This window comes from Eurosta solidaginis, chromosome 2, assembly GCF_040869045.1.
Source record: "Eurosta solidaginis isolate ZX-2024a chromosome 2, ASM4086904v1, whole genome shotgun sequence".
NCBI classification, from domain to species: domain Eukaryota; kingdom Metazoa; phylum Arthropoda; class Insecta; order Diptera; family Tephritidae; genus Eurosta; species Eurosta solidaginis.
Genome location: NC_090320.1, coordinates 240,036,254 through 240,052,501, shown reverse-complemented (window position 1 = coordinate 240,052,501; position 16,248 = coordinate 240,036,254). Strand labels below are relative to the sequence as shown.

The 16,248-nt window shown below is 37.0% G+C and overlaps 1 protein-coding gene across 4 annotated transcripts; it reads left to right on the top strand.

Annotated features, from left to right (window-relative positions):
* Positions 1-6,603: 6,603 nt before the first annotated feature.
* Positions 6,604-15,579, top strand: LOC137242674 (TBC1 domain family member 19). Of its 4 annotated transcripts, none has more exons than XM_067769933.1 (9): positions 6,604-6,659; positions 8,413-8,866; positions 10,925-11,157; positions 11,232-11,429; positions 12,113-12,380; positions 12,435-12,544; positions 12,612-12,703; positions 15,113-15,194; positions 15,273-15,579. In XM_067769933.1, exons 2-9 carry the CDS (start codon positions 8,416-8,418, stop codon positions 15,444-15,446), a joined length of 1,608 nt encoding a protein of 535 aa, XP_067626034.1. In that variant the 5' UTR covers positions 6,604-6,659; positions 8,413-8,415; the 3' UTR covers positions 15,447-15,579. The 4 variants fall into 4 exon arrangements, with proteins under 4 accessions (XP_067626034.1, XP_067626035.1, XP_067626036.1 ...); XM_067769934.1 differs by lacking the exon at positions 6,604-6,659 and adding an exon at positions 8,138-8,349; XM_067769935.1 differs by lacking the exon at positions 6,604-6,659 and having other exon boundaries at positions 8,138-8,866; positions 10,925-11,024; positions 11,097-11,157.
* Positions 15,580-16,248: the final 669 nt, after the last annotated feature.

Sequence of the window (16,248 nt, the reverse complement as noted above, 5' to 3'; positions counted from 1 at the left end):
ACCGCGCCCAAATGCGTACTGTGTTATTCAACCTTTAATGCACGTGGACATCAACTCATCCAAAGCTCTATTTTCCATGAGAAGTGGTTGATTTCGCAATGGCAAGTCGTGTATCAATCTTTTTGTGGTGGCCTCCAAGAATATTTTAAAAATGTGTGTACAGTAAAAAGATACATCATTTAAAAATACATAAATATATTTGCGACGGTTTTCTAATAATGAAACATGAATGATTTCAACACATGTCGATGTCAAGATATCAAAATGAATGCATTTCAAATAACTATGTATGTACCCAAGGGTGGTCCTTATTAATGAAGCAATCGTTTTTTTTTTACAGTATTTTCCCTACAAATAGTAAAATGAAGGTCAAAAATATCACAATTAGATTTGGTCATTATTGGAGACGGTTGAGGGGTGTCGCAGATGGGTCAGCATTAAGATTTCTTTATGGATATTCAAAAAATTTAAATTGAATTTTTTGGTTTCTAAAAACCAAATTCGATGATACTACAGTTGGCGATAGCATATATAGGTTTTGGTGCAGATTGGAAAGGGATAAGGCGTGTTGCACAGAGGTTTAAGTTCAGGTTACGCCCTGAAGACTAAATATATTAAAATACTGGCAAACGCGGCAGACGTTTTTCTGACCTAACCTTAGTTTGTCTGCATGACTTTCAAGAAATTTGTATATTTTACCCAGGAATGGTTGTACTCGCGCTTTTCTCTCGCTATCTCTCTTTTCTTCTCCATCCTTTTATCTCCTTTCTGCTCTCTCTCTCTCTCTCTGTATCGAACCCTCTCCCTCCCCTTTTATTTCTCTATCTTCGTCTAACTTTATCTCTTTCTCAGTCGCTTTCTACTTCCCCCGCTTTCCCTACATCGCGTTTCCTATGCAAATTTCTAGCAAATACGCTTCCTAAGAAAATATATTTATTTATTTATTTGAATTAGTATACGAACATGAAACATATTCTTACAGATTATGAGTAAATTAAAATTAGCAAATTAATAGATTATATTAAGTTTATAGTATACATAAAATATGATTTCGAGACCGAAAAATCAATATCGATAGAATTAGACATTATACTACTACACTACTATCCCACTAACTGTCCCATCCTTAATATGATTTTTTAAAATTAATAGGTCTCTGGCCCAGTTTTCGGAAAAAACTTAACAGGAACTCTCCCTGTCTATGCAATTACCTTGGAAATTTGAAAAAAAAAAAAAAAAACAAATCGTCTGAGTGTAGTGTGCGGACATATTTTGTCTCTACTAGTCATTTATCAAAGTTTAACAGTTGAGTGTGTTTAAAAGATGTATGCGGCTTTAATCGGTTTTGTTCGAAGAATGTGTATGTGACGCCGAAGTCAAAACGATATGAAAGGAACATGCCTATATACTTACATAGGTTTTCAGGCTTTCTTTCGCTTTTGGTCTTTTTCACAATTTGATAATTCATCACCTGATGTGGTGGACTGCTCTCTCTGAATCATGGCTCAACTATATGGTTGACTTATCTCTACTGCAACAACATACCTTTGTTCAGATTGCCAAAATCTGCGTGTTCGTGTTAGTCGAATGGAATGGAATGAAAACATAAAACTTAGCAGTTTTTGTGTGTTGTAAGAAAAAGTTGTCAATGTGTGGGTTTCATTATGAGTTTGCCATCTCCTTTTGACAATCCCTACTCCAGTGAAATGAAAAAAAATTAAATCAGCTGATGAGATGAGCCAACCATATAGTTGAGCCATGCTCTGAATGTATGTTTGAACGGATGATTGACAGCAAACACACACACAAACTGTTATTTTTTGAAAAATGTTAATTTTGTATATAAAATTTTGGTTATGTTAGAAAGGAATGCACAATTTTTGTTTTAAACAGAACAAAAGTAAATAGTTCAAAGTATCATAATATTTTAGTAATTTGCCATGACTTTGTTATAAACTTCTTCACATCTATCGAAATTAACCATTTTACGGTTTTAAAATGCATAAAAACTGCTTTGCAATCGGAGCTTTCTGTGCAGAATTATTACATTTAATAGTCATTTAACGACTTTATTTTATATGTAAGGATGAAAGGCGTGGGTCCAAGCGCGGGGCTGTAAAGTGTCGAAGATTATGTGTAGGCCTTACAACCTTAGAATAACAAAGTTGCTTCTATATAATAAGGCTTGGTCAGCAGATGTAGGAAGTGTGGTTGGAGGAGGAAAGGCTGGAGCACGTTTTATGCCCGTGCCCTGCGCTTGCCAGGCTAAGACTCCAGCTAAACGGAGTGATACAGCTGTCAGATCTAGAAGCAGCAAGTGGCATAGGTCCTTGAAGGCTTCTGGTATTTGGTAAGAGGACATAGTTATTTTATGACATAGGTCCTGGTTTTAGTTTGGGGTTTTCAGTTTGTTGGTTAAATAAACTTCTGATTGGCCAGTTCAACGTAACCTAACCTAAGGATGAACTGTCACCAATCTAAGATCCCTCTTAACCTGTTCCAATTAAGACTAAATTTTATATATAAATCCCTTGAAGTACTGAGACTTGAAAAAATCAATAATTTGATTTATAAATACCACCCATGATTCAATCAAACCAGACAGGTGAAGCCATTATTACAAAACGGAGTCGCCCTCATAATTCTAAGTGTTGATTCTTGACTTATCTGCAGCAATGATTTTTCCAATATCATAAAAATATACTACATTAGTGTCTTTCTGAAATATGAAGTAACGTGCAGGAAAACAATGCCTGCGGTTTGTATTTCCTTTATGGGAGAGCTTATTTTCTTTTCCTGGGTGGAAATGGAAAAGTTTTAGTCAACATAACTCATCATGTAAACCTGTAATAGATTATATTAAGTTTATAGTATACATAAAATATGATTTCGAGACCGAAAAATCAATATCGATAGAATTAGAGATTATACTACTACACTACTATCCCACTAACTGTCCCATCCTTAATATGATTTTTTAAAATTAATAGGTCTCTGGCCCAGTTTTCGGAAAAAACTTAACAGGAACTCTCCCTGTCTATGCAATTACCTTGGAAATTTGAAAAAAAAAAACAAATCGTCTAAGTGTAGTGTGCGGACATATTTTGTCTCTACTAGTCATTTATCAAAGTTTAACAGTTGAGTGTGTTTAAAAGATGTATGCGGCTTTAATCGGTTTTGTTCGAAGAATGTGTATGTGACGCCGAACTCAAAACGATATGAAAGGAACATGCCTATATACTTACATAGGTTTTCAGGCTTTCTTTCGCTTTTGGTCTTTTTCACAATTTGATAATTCATCACCTGATGTGGTGGACTGCTCTCTCTGAATCATGGCTCAACTATATGGTTGACTTATCTCTACTGCAACAACATACCTTTGTTCAGATTGCCAAAATCTGCGTGTTCGTGTTAGTCGAATGGAATGGAATGAAAACATAAAACTTAGCAGTTTTTGTGTGTTGTAAGAAAAAGTTGTCAATGTGTGGGTTTCATTATGAGTTTGCCATCTCCTTTTGACAATCCCTACTCCAGTGAAATGAAAAAAAATTAAATCAGCTGATGAGATGAGCCAACCATATAGTTGAGCCATGCTCTGAATGTATGTTTGAACGGATGATTGACAGCAAACACACACACAAACTGTTATTTTTTGAAAAATGTTAATTTTGTATAAACAATTTTGGTTATGTTAGAAAGGAATGCACAATTTTTGTTTTAAACAGAACAAAAGTAAATAGTTCAAAGTATCATAATATTTTAGTAATTTGCCATGACTTTGTTATAAACTTCTTCACATCTATCGAAATTAACCATTTTACGGTTTTAAAATGCATAAAAACTGCTTTGCAATCGGAGCTTTCTGTGCAGAATTATTACATTTAATAGTCATTTAACGACTTTATTTTATATGTAAGGATGAAAGGCGTGGGTCCAAGCGCGGGGCTGTAAAGTGTCGAAGATTATGTGTAGGCCTTACAACCTTAGAATAACAAAGTTGCTTCTATATAATAAGGCTTGGTCAGCAGATGTAGGAAGTGTGGTTGGAGGAGGAAAGGCTGGAGCACGTTTTATGCCCGTGCCCTGCGCTTGCCAGGCTAAGACTCCAGCTAAACGGAGTGATACAGCTGTCAGATCTAGAAGCAGCAAGTGGCATAGGTCCTTGAAGGCTTCTGGTATTTGGTAAGAGGACATAGTTATTTTATGACATAGGTCCTGGTTTTAGTTTGGGGTTTTCAGTTTGTTGGTTAAATAAACTTCTGATTGGCCAGTTCAACGTAACCTAACCTAAGGATGAACTGTCACCAATGTAAGATCCCTCTTAACCTGTTCCAATTAAGACTAAATTTTATATATAAATCCCTTGAAGTACTGAGACTTGAAAAAATCAATAATTTGATTTATAAATACCACCCATGATTCAATCAAACCAGACAGGTGAAGCCATTATTACAAAACGGAGTCGCCCTCATAATTCTAAGTGTTGATTCTTGACTTATCTGCAGCAATGATTTTTCCAATATCATAAAAATATACTACATTAGTGTCTTTCTGAAATATGAAGTAACGTGCAGGAAAACAATGCCTGCGGTTTGTATTTCCTTTATGGGAGAGCTTATTTTCTTTTCCTGGGTGGAAATGGAAAAGTTTTAGTCAACATAACGGAAAGCCGGATCTTCAGAGCATCCGATTGTCCACAACTAAGGAATATGGAAACGATGTATATTGGAACTATTTTCCGTTATCCCTTGTCAAATTTGGTTTTGAGACAAACCAGTCTCGGCGTTGTGTCATCATCAGTGTCGATTTTCGTTCTGATCCGTTTATTCTTCCATTAATCGTCACATGTTTCCTCATATTCTTCCTGCTCTTGCTCTAACTATCTAACTATCACTCATCATGTAAACCTCGTTTTACTAGTTTCTTTCAAATAATTACCAATTTCCTACTTTTACGCTCACTCTTCATCTTCCTCTTGGCCTTTTTACTTTTTCCACATGCCTCCAACTTCCCCTACTTTTTCTTCCTATTGCCTCTGTTTTCTCATCACTTTCCTGTCATGTTTCCGTTTCCAACGTGTGAGATACATCGAGTTTGATTATTTTCCGCACATTACGTTGCATGGCAAAATAGTACCAAATATTTTCCCTTCCTACTACTTTAAAATTAACGACCGCAGTATGAGGGCCGTCAAATTTTTGTTGTTGTACAACTGAGATAACCTGCCTCGTTTTATTGCATCATAAGTACCACCTTAATGTACTCAATACTTGAAGGTATTTCCAAACACTCAATTCTAAAAATATCTAAATAGTTTGGCCAAAATAAACAGTTTATAGGAACAACAAATAGCCACACTAATGCACACATATTTACTCGCACAGATCTTACTTTTGAGAAAAAAAACACATCTCACATAAATTTAGATTCTTACAGTTGGTGAATAGCTAAATGCAAAGCTCTTTTAAATACCATAAACGTGTGTATGTATGTGTTCATGTATGTCTTAACTAATAACTCATCAATTGGTCACGAGAATATATTTTTAATATATATAGTCTGTGGAATGACTTAACTAGATACTATATTAGATTTATATGAGATACTCATATTGGTGTCTTCACGGCACAGTGGTCGGTCTTATATGGAGTTGGTAGCCAAAAATACTTCCAGTAGAGATATCAACGTGAAACTTTGGTCACGGCTTTACAAATATGTCAGAATTATTTTTTCATAAAATTGGTGCGGGTGATACCTTCATACCGTACCAAAACCACCACTTTCACCGCATGCATACAAAAAGTAAGTAGATGTGGGGGGAAAAGTGGTAAGATGTGTCTATCGCAAATACAATGTTCAATAGGATTAAATAAACAAATTAAAGTTATTAAAAGGTCTTGCATACATAACAATAACAAAACAACAAACACAAAAGTTTACATTTGCATATTGTCGACTGGATAAAATAGCGTCGTATGTTACATGTGAGTACATATAACATACGACAATAATTTATCAGGGTGACGCTATCAGAAAACTGTCGCAAAACATAGTTAGTGGCAGAAAGTGGCAGCTGATATTAACACTTTAGAATCTTAAAACTTTGACTAATAATAAGATATGAGTCCCAACGTGAGGATCGGTGAGGAACCCAACTAAAACTTTAATTGAAATTTAAATATTTGTGCAAATAAACACTAATAAAGGCACTGGTGAAATTTTAAATAACAAAAAAAACACAACAAGCTAAAGACACTAAAATTATTCTTCTTTATTCATTTTTATTTATTTCGATGCAATGATAATTTATGTATTTTTAAATAGCTTAAACTTGCACTTTATTTTTAACTTGCTCACACTGCAAAAACCAACTAATACCATAACCTCACTTTTGAAGCTATTCTTAAAGAGTACAGTTCGAATACAACAAAAACAAATATACCTTTTAAAAGGCTGTTATAATAAGAGATATTAATGACACATTTGGTGACAAACTTTTCACTTAGATTTTTTTATTTTTGGCCTATGGAACCGACCACTGTGCACGGGTTTATTTGTATATTTAAAGATGATTTTTAACTTATGCTATGCTCATACGCCAAGTTCGCTTCGACACGCACTCATTCAAATATTCAAAAAGACAAATAATGAAAATTTATGTAAGTTTATATTGAGCATATTTAGAGTATATATATGTAGATGGACAGACGAATTTTGGACATAGGCAGGACGGGAAGATTTCTAAAGGAACATTTTATAATGTGGTGGTCGGACTATCACCCCGTAGATAGGGCCGCGGTAAGGCACGCCTTTCGTAAATAGCCACTAAAATCCAAATCCTGCACCGGGTTGTGCGCTGGGACTGGGACCCGCCATCTAAAAAACCCATCACAATGAAAAAATAAGTAAAATGTCTAGGATGAGACGACCGCGGCAAACGTTTTAAGGATTACGGGGCATATACCTGTATGTCCACTTTCTAGCAAGAGAAGCTACAGCTCGGTTGGTTGATGTTCTCGAAATTTTTAGTTGTTTTTGACAAAATGTGTTTTTTTTTGTTCTACGCTTTTCGAGGATTTTTTCCATCTTCATCAAGGAGATTATATATTTGGGCTATGCTACCAGATGAGCTATGAGAATGCAAGCGAAATTCGGAGTCAAAGCGTTGGTTTTCTGGTACGAGACAGACTTCGTCGTCAAGTACTATAGTTCATTGCAGCGAACAATCTTCTCTCCGAGATCAGCATCAAAGCGAAATTTTTCAATATAAAATATATGCGCCTACGCATCAATGCAATCAATATGGATAAGTTCTACTTTTATGATAAAAAACAATATGTCGACATTGGCTTTGCCACCAGGGCTTACAACGAAGCGAGCTCTGATCCTACAGTGGGAAAATTTTGCTTCCACGATATGCTATCTCTCAAAAAGTAAAGGTTCAAGAATAAAAAGTTACACCAAGCTAATTGACTGTCTTCTGATCGAAGAATGCGGAACAAAACCGATCACGTCGTGATCGACAGAAGCTTAGCACCAGGGCCAAAAATATGTGCACGATACAAGGTGCAAATATAGACTTGAAGTACTAACATGCAACAACCAAGATTTTGTCCGCAGTGACACAAGAAAGGTTTTCCTGCTATACGATAAGGAATATGGAGCTGCCTGGGAAAAAAGGGACGCATTAGGCATTTTTCAGGCCTCCCGCAAAAAAAAAACACCAGGAACCAAACGGAACTTATCCTACAAACTGTCCATGGTACTGATTTGCAATTTCTGGGTGGCTCATCTGCTCGTTTGGAAAACTCGTCTGTCCCAAGAGCGTCATATCAGACTCTAACGATAGCGGCTCCGTTGCCAAACAACTTTCAGTCGTCTTATTATCCTCAAAGTGCGCCAAGGGGAAAGAAATGGGGACACAGTCATAAGCTACATAATTCCAGTTGCCCTTCTGGTAAAAAACAGACGTATCTACTTCAGAGGGGCTTTAGACTCAACAAGTCCACTGAACCTCTCCTTCCGCTGTGATAGAGAGCCCATACTGATTAGCCGCCCAACGCTAAGTTCTAAGTTATCTTTCCTATTGAACTCTGTGTTTTTGTTTCAATAAAATATTCCGCAACAGTTTTCAACACCAGCGGTTGCTATGGAAATTAAAATATTTCCTACTGTCAGTTGGATCAATAAACACCTGACAACGTATGAACATCAGAGAAAAATAAAAAGAAATATCTAATTTTATAAATTGCATAACAGGCTAATAAATTAATGAAAAATAAGAAATTACAACTCATTTGGCACTTTTCTATAAAAATTACATAAGAAATATTGCAATTATAATTCAATGTAATACAATTTTTTTATGATTTCGAAACTTTCAAAAATTGTAAAAAATTTTCAAATCTTAAGTGAATGGAAGAATTACGCGATGCAAGCATACATCACACGGCACAAAAGCTTGCCGTTGCGATAAAGTCGCTGAAAAACTATGATGATATTTTGAAAAAAGTGCAGATACTCGCCTGCAGTCCAGGCGTTGATAAACATGATTTGCGCAATACGCTCGAGGATGCCATCAAATCGACTGGTCTGGAAACAGAGATTCGTAATGTGGTCTTCCATTTGGTGCGTAACACTTTGAATACGGAGGCGAAATCTCTAGAAACAAAAGCATCGAGCTCGTATAGTAATGATCCTTTGGGTTATTTGCGACGTTCCGCTGTGCAATGGGATCGTCGTGTGCGTAAGAGTTTGAATGCGATGTGCGCTGAATTGAGTATGCCCTTACAGGGACAACCACGCGCCGTAATGGATCGCGATGAAATGATTAGTAAATGGGATGAGCTGAGCAACTATACAATTGGTAAGTGTTGAGGATAGAGATATGTATGTATATGTATTCATAAGGGTTCCTGCTGATTTGAAATAATACCACAGCGAAGCTTTTCCTAGTTTTCTAAGGCTGAATTCTGCGTAAGGATTAAACCGAGACTTTTGAAGGCTACTTTTACATTTACTCGTTTTAATTCCTTATTATTTACCAAATATTGGCTATTGATGGTGGGGTCAGGTAACAAATTTCTTGCGTAAAAAATCATTATCGGAGAGGTAATAGTTTTCAAGTTCGCTCTGATACCTAAGAAGGTACAGCATGATTTACCATCAATCATATTTCAACAGGATGAATAGACGCTAAAGCGGTATATAAAAAAGAGAGGGCTCACCATTTGAAAACAAGAAACTTCAGGACAGTATATCTTGCTTTCCTCATATTGTAACGAATTTGGGGATATCCTTGTTATTATACACCATCTGCAAACGTTCGAATCGCTAAATTGTTGAATAAATAACTCCAATATTCAGTAATGCAAAATGGTCTTTATTAGACTACTTTGAGAGTACTTCACAATAACACTTATACTTCACAACTAATTGCGTGTTTAAGTCAAACTGATTAGTCATTCCTCAGCTGGCGGTGCTTTTAAACTCTCTGTTGCCTTGTCCGCATATTTCTCCAATTGTCTAAACGTTTCACCCTCTAGAATCTTCTGCTTGGTTACCAGCTACATATATACATGTATATTTGTATTTTATGCGTTTCTCATAGTCATATGCATGTGTATGTGTGAGCAACTACTGCGGCTGATGACCACAGCACCATTAAGGTGCTAGCCCGACTATCTCGGGAACGATTTATGTGGCCACATTAAACCGTCAGGTCATCCCTCCCTCCCCACCCCAAGTTCCATGAGGAGCTTTGTACCAATTTGAGCTTAACCTCCCCAGTGAAGTGATACATCGGTATTATACAGCAAACAAGCTCGTAGGAGGTTAGGTAAAGTTCTGCTTCTGCTGTCCTCCTCTAAAGATAGTACAGTGATCAGCTGTCATGCTCGTGACAGCGGAAACCTCATCCAAGTCTGCTCACTGTCATTGAGCTCGAAAATTTCATACGCGCACATTAACCAACTTGAAGCGTGACTAGGCAGGTCTGGAAAAACTGTGTATCCAGTTCGAACAGACCGGCTGTCTCTTAGCCTGCTAGTTGAACTAATAATACAGTGACTATATGATGAGGATATATAGGAAATGTTTGCAGCACGACACAATCAACTTCGACAGCATCTGCGGAATGAAGATGAGATGGCCAGTTCCAACACTTTTTTGTCAGCGCTTTCCATCTTCGCCATTGACTCTTTAATCAATTTTCCAGTTTAATTGGCTCTGCAGAAATGAATTTGCCTATGACAAACAAACCTCGTGTTTCACTTGCAAGGACCACAAGCAACGGTACAAGACCGGAGCTTTTATCACTATTCTCACAACTATACTTATCGGCAGGCAACCTACCATCACAAATCCGATGTGTTTTATTTTTTACTTGACTACGCTATTAAACGTACGAAGGTCGAGCCGACCTCTGCAAGTATCTCTTTTTGGTGGGGGTAGTGCACACATGTATGTTTTAGGCTCTCAAAAAAAGCATTTTTGTTCACATCGTCTCTTTCCTTTGTCGGGAAATGCTCTGATGAGTGATACGGAGTTCGATTTAATTGGCGGCATCTGGTAGTGGATGCCGCAAGGGCCATATGATAACCTTAAATTGATAGAGACACCAACAAGTCGCGTATTAGCATCTCCCCTGTTTCGGGTGGTTGCTTTCAAACGTAGACCTAAAAAACGGCTTTGCCTTTCTTTTTTTGCTCCTCATCAAAAGTGGCTCGGTTCCTACCCATAGGACAATGCGATACAAGCTTCCCGAAATCATCAGCTCTTTTGAAACGAATGCAAAATAGTCCCCCTGGAATATGTTTTAGAAACTTTTATCGCTTCAATGGACTTCTGCTTTCAGATTTCAGTTTAGTTCGAGTTCAAGCACAAATATACATATACATTTTTTTACACTTTCCCCCCATTTTAGATCTATCAAATTATCGTCCCGTTTATGCACCAAAGGATCTCTTAGATGTTTTGCTGTCGCTCAAAGGACCACAAAAGCCGAAACAAGACACCGAGTTTGTGTACATAAAAAAAATTTTTTTTTACTTCTCAATTTCAATGCGAATTACCAAAAGAACTCTTCTCTTCCACAGACAGGTACCGAACTGGGAGTTTTCTCACATAGAAATGCCTGTAAAAAATTTATTTAAGTTGGTAAGGAAAATAATTTTTTTATTATATTTTCTAATTTTTTTTTATAAATTTTTTTTTTTATAATCCTCAACAAGCGAGTTCTGTTTGGCGAACTCTTTCGAAAGGAAAGATCAACAACTAACTTGGATTTGCCATCGCAATGTAAACGCATCTTGGATACCAAACAAGCGCCATTGTGTCAACATTTTCTAAAAAAGGGAGAGACGCCAGCGCCCTTTCGCGGTGAACTTTGGTCTTATGTGTTGTCGCATGGGAATTTTATGGACGGACAGGTTGGTTGGTATTAAGCTGTGATCATATCAGTTAGTGAACCCAACACCATTCTGTTGTATTTGTATTAACGATTAAGACACTCTCCGAAGGTTTTGGTGAGTGTTATCGATGAATGAAATGAAATGATGATCCTTTGCGGGATTAAGATCCGGTACGTCCCGGTAACGAGCACCATTGATGTACTAGCCCGACCATCTCGGGAAAGATTAATATGGCCACATTAAACCTTGAAGGCCATCCCGGCCCCAGGAACTTGGCGTAGCCAAAGCCTCGGCTGCTAAATATGTGTATGATACACTCATATTTGTAACAGGATTCCCTTCGCAATTGGGTTGCGGAAGCTCTGAAGCTATAAAGCTTTGTATTAGGTTTATCAACCCCTTGAATCCCACCGTAACCGTAAAAATAGGCCGGCCATAACATAGCCGTACCCGTAACTATAACTGTTACTGATCTATAGCAGCAACAGTAATCACAACGGAAGGAGTGAGCGTAATCATAGCTGCAAATCGACTTAGTATACTTCGCAGATTTCCTCCCTTTCGTCTTCATCTTCCTCTACTCTGCTTCATTATCACCACCATCGGCATCATCATTGCTATCTCCATCATCAACCCAACAACCTTTTCGTTATTCTATGTTATTCTATATAATTGATTTTTTCTTTTCTCTACCCTCACAGGAATGCGATCACTGGGCACGCTTACGTAACAAAGTCTTAACTACGGACCACATTGTAGACAAACTAATCTTTAAAGATATACAACTCACAGCTTCCAATGACGATCAATATTTTGTGTTCGAAGATGTACTCTATCAGATAATGCTTTGCTTTTCACGCGACACCGAAATCGCCAGCCAAATACAATTTGAAACATACCCGGTGAAAGGTAGAAACTATGATGGACCACCGTCGGGTGTGGTGCCCTTTCATGGCATTTGTATGTTTGGTATGTCATTTGATTTCATTGAATAAGTCAAAATTTATAGTTTTATGTTTTAAGCGGCGCCATTTTGTTATCTCTTTGATTCATCGATAAATTTGTACTTCACATTTCGTGCCTTCTACATACGCTATTGTCATCGATTGACCACAATAAATACACATCCGCAGGTAAGTTGTAAAATTTGTGAAAAGTATGCTTTCTAATTTGAAATTGTTAATCCATTATTTTTTATAGGGCATTGTGAGCTTATGTTTACTGTTTGAGAAACTGTTGCAAGCGCACGAACCGTCGCTATGGTCACATTTTCGTGAACTGCAAATACAACCGTAATTTTGTTTTGAAATTTCAATATTTATTTAACTAGCTTGTTTAGATTGCACATATATTTTATGAATCATAATCCGATATATTTTAGACACATCATAGCAAAACATTGCAAATCTCCTTGAAGCACTTAGCCGAAATACTCGTTTTTAAACCACATGACCTGATAAATCACGTGATTTATCTCTATGATGTGAATAGATATGATATCTTTTTATTTCCATATAGTCTGAGAAGCATTTTTCACATAGATTACAGGAAAACACTGCAAATTTTCTTACAGCAGTTATCCCAAATACTCGTTTTCAAAATATATCAAGCACCAAGAGGTTTTTTATCTCAGGTGACGTGAATTGATATGACATTTTATATTTCTATGTTGTGATAATTGCATCACATGATTTATCTTAAGCGATGTTAATGTATATGACATTTTTTATTTTCATATCACAATTGTTAATATCACATGGCAAATATCAAATAATATTCCAACCATTTCATTTGCAGATTAAATCCAAGCTGTTGGAATCGTATCTCTACAGCATCACTTCATACTGAATTAAATCTTATCCTCACATCATGTCATACATTTTCATTCACAGCATATCTCCGATATCTGACCTCCTTGTATACATACATATATCAGATATATCATACATGTATTTTGCAAATCACTATTGCGTATTGCGCACAAATTACAATAAAACACTTCATATTTTATTGAAGATCTAAAAAATATACAGCATCGCGTGTTTTATCTAAAGATATGTGGTTTGATATGCTCATCCACAGATCCCTTTGGCCGAAAGTGGATAGCAACGGTCCGTTGAAATTATTGGGTTCACCATTGCTCAGCTACCAAATGGAATTTTGACGGGTTACCGTCTATTGGGTGTCCATGCCATACGTCTCAACAAACTGGAAAAGCCTTCTCATCGGAGATGCTTGGAGGATTACGAGATGGCATCATCGAGGTACTTCATGCCTGAATGTCTAGCTTTTGCCAGCACAAGGCGAAGTGTTTTGGTATGGGCTCACTAGGATATTCGAGCAACTTATATAGGGCTGAGATCGGTCTTATTCGAAACTACTCCGCTCTCCAAATAGCTTCAACTTACGTCGCCGCTATGTTATATGGTATCATAACGAACCTTGTTGTTGTTCAAGTGAGTTTCCCTTGCCGGGGTGCCTACCACTCAATCTTACTTAACTTAGCGCTCATATTCCGTCGATAACAAACTTAGCTCGTCTATAAGGTACTTCAAATCTTCCTTTCCATCTTCCCATCTTCTTCTTTTTTCCTTGCCTTTCCCTTCCGTAAATTTCCTTTCCTCGCCTTTTTGGCCTTGCATTGGCTTCGCAGCCATAACGATAATCATAAGCACCGTTACAATTATCCACATTTTTATCGACATAGTCATTATACTGCTTTTTTTCTTCCTCCTCTTTTTCTATTCCATCTTCTTTACATTTACTTATTTTCGTTTGTCATTTCACTTTCTTCTTTATATATTATCGGTATGGTTTTATGCCCTCGTTAATTTCCTTTAACTAACTTGCGGTCTGATTTCACTCATATCAACTCTACCACTTACATTGTTTCTATTGTGACGAATTTAGTGAAACTCAGCTTATTCCAAACCTTCTGCAAACGTTCGAATCGCTAAACTGTTGAATAAATAACTCCAATATTCAATACTGCTAAATGGTCTTTATTAGACTACTTTGAAAGTACTTCACAATAACACTTATACTTCACAACCAATAGCGTGCTTAAATCAAAACTGATTACTGACTACTCAGATTGCGCTGCTTTTATACTCTCGGTTTCCTCCTAAGGTCTAGTCATTTCGTGAACTTCATGCTTGGTTACCAACCATATACATGTATATTTGTAGTTTGTAACTATATGCATGTGTATATGTGAGTACTACGTCGGCTGATGATGACATGCGTTTGTGAGTATCTCTCGGCTACCTTGTATGCATGTGTGTAAATGATGATTGATTTGTTTACGTACATACGAGTGGCTGCTTAGTATCGGCTTAGTGATGATAGCATCGCTTAGTGATTCTAATAGTCGTCACACTATATTACGCTACAGTGGAGTGACTATAATTAAACGTATGTACATTCTGGAATCGCCCTTACAGCATACCAATGCCACTTACCACACATACATACGGCAGTAGCTTAGAACGAACACCAGATTGGTCCAGCAAAAAAATATCCCGTGATGATCCCGTTATCATATATGCTCTTTGTTAAAATGCTATTCTTAAATCACATCACATTTTATATATCACATCATACTTATTACAATCACATTAGCACATCATATTAACATCCTGCACTTTTTACGCAGCACTTTCTGATATCTTTGCTTTTTTTCTTTTGTTCGTTTCATGCAGCATCCGTGTAGTTTTCAAATGGCTCATGCGTGCCTTCAGTGGCCATCTACCACCAGATCAGCTGCTTATCTTATGGGATTTGGTAATATCAATTTAGCTTACATCACATGCTCGTATATTGCTGTACATCGAATTCTATTTACTCTAATTTATTTCTTAGATTCTCGGTTACGATAGCTTGGAAATTTTGTCACTTTTTGCCATCATAATTTTAAGTTTTCGCAAAGAGAGCCTTATGCAAGTAAACACATTGGACAATATAGAGGCAATATTGGCAGATTTATCATCGATCAAAGTGTTGCCGTTAATACAATTGGCGCTGAGTCGTGAGTGATGTGTCACTTACATATGTGAGCGCAAGTTGCTGAGGATGCTACATACACAGACATAATTTATATGTGATATGTCTTTTTTAAAATTGTTTATATTTTTATGCAAATATACACATTAATGATTGACCCAGTTGAAAATAGGTTTATATGAATAAAAAAGGCTTCCAAAAAATATCGTGTAATTGAGACAGAAATGACATTATAAGAGGAACTAGCAGACGCGCAGAGTCCTGCCACATAATTTTAAAAGAATACCTCTTTCACTTCTTCTCGCCCTACCTCTTCCACTTTTTTCGCGCCATGGATTTCAATTGTCCGATCAGTCCATCAGTATGCCTTTCGCCTCCTCCTTTTCTCTTTCTCCATCTTTCCCTTTATTCCCCTTATCTTCATTTTCCTCTTTCACTATCCCCACATTCCTCTCCCATTTTGTAGGCCACACTCGAAAACTTGCGTGAACGGCATTGCAATGCTTCCACTTTCTATTTCGGCAAAAAGTTCTTCATAGAAGTCCCTGAAAGACACTCTTGGAGGAATGTTTATACTCTAAGAGAAGAAGAAGCATTTCTTGCTGCTGCGAGCAGCTACCTCTACTCTGTAGGCTTCAAGAAATTCGTACAGCAGAAAAGATGCTATTATTGCGAGGTCAGATTGTTTCAACAGACTACGAATGGACAGCTAGGAACATCAAGTTACAATTGAAAATATGGTTTGTGCCTTCCGCCACGATAGACTTTCATGTCACCTTAAGAATTCTCCTGGGTGTCCAAGTCTACGTTTTGAGCCTGAGTTAATCTATGTATG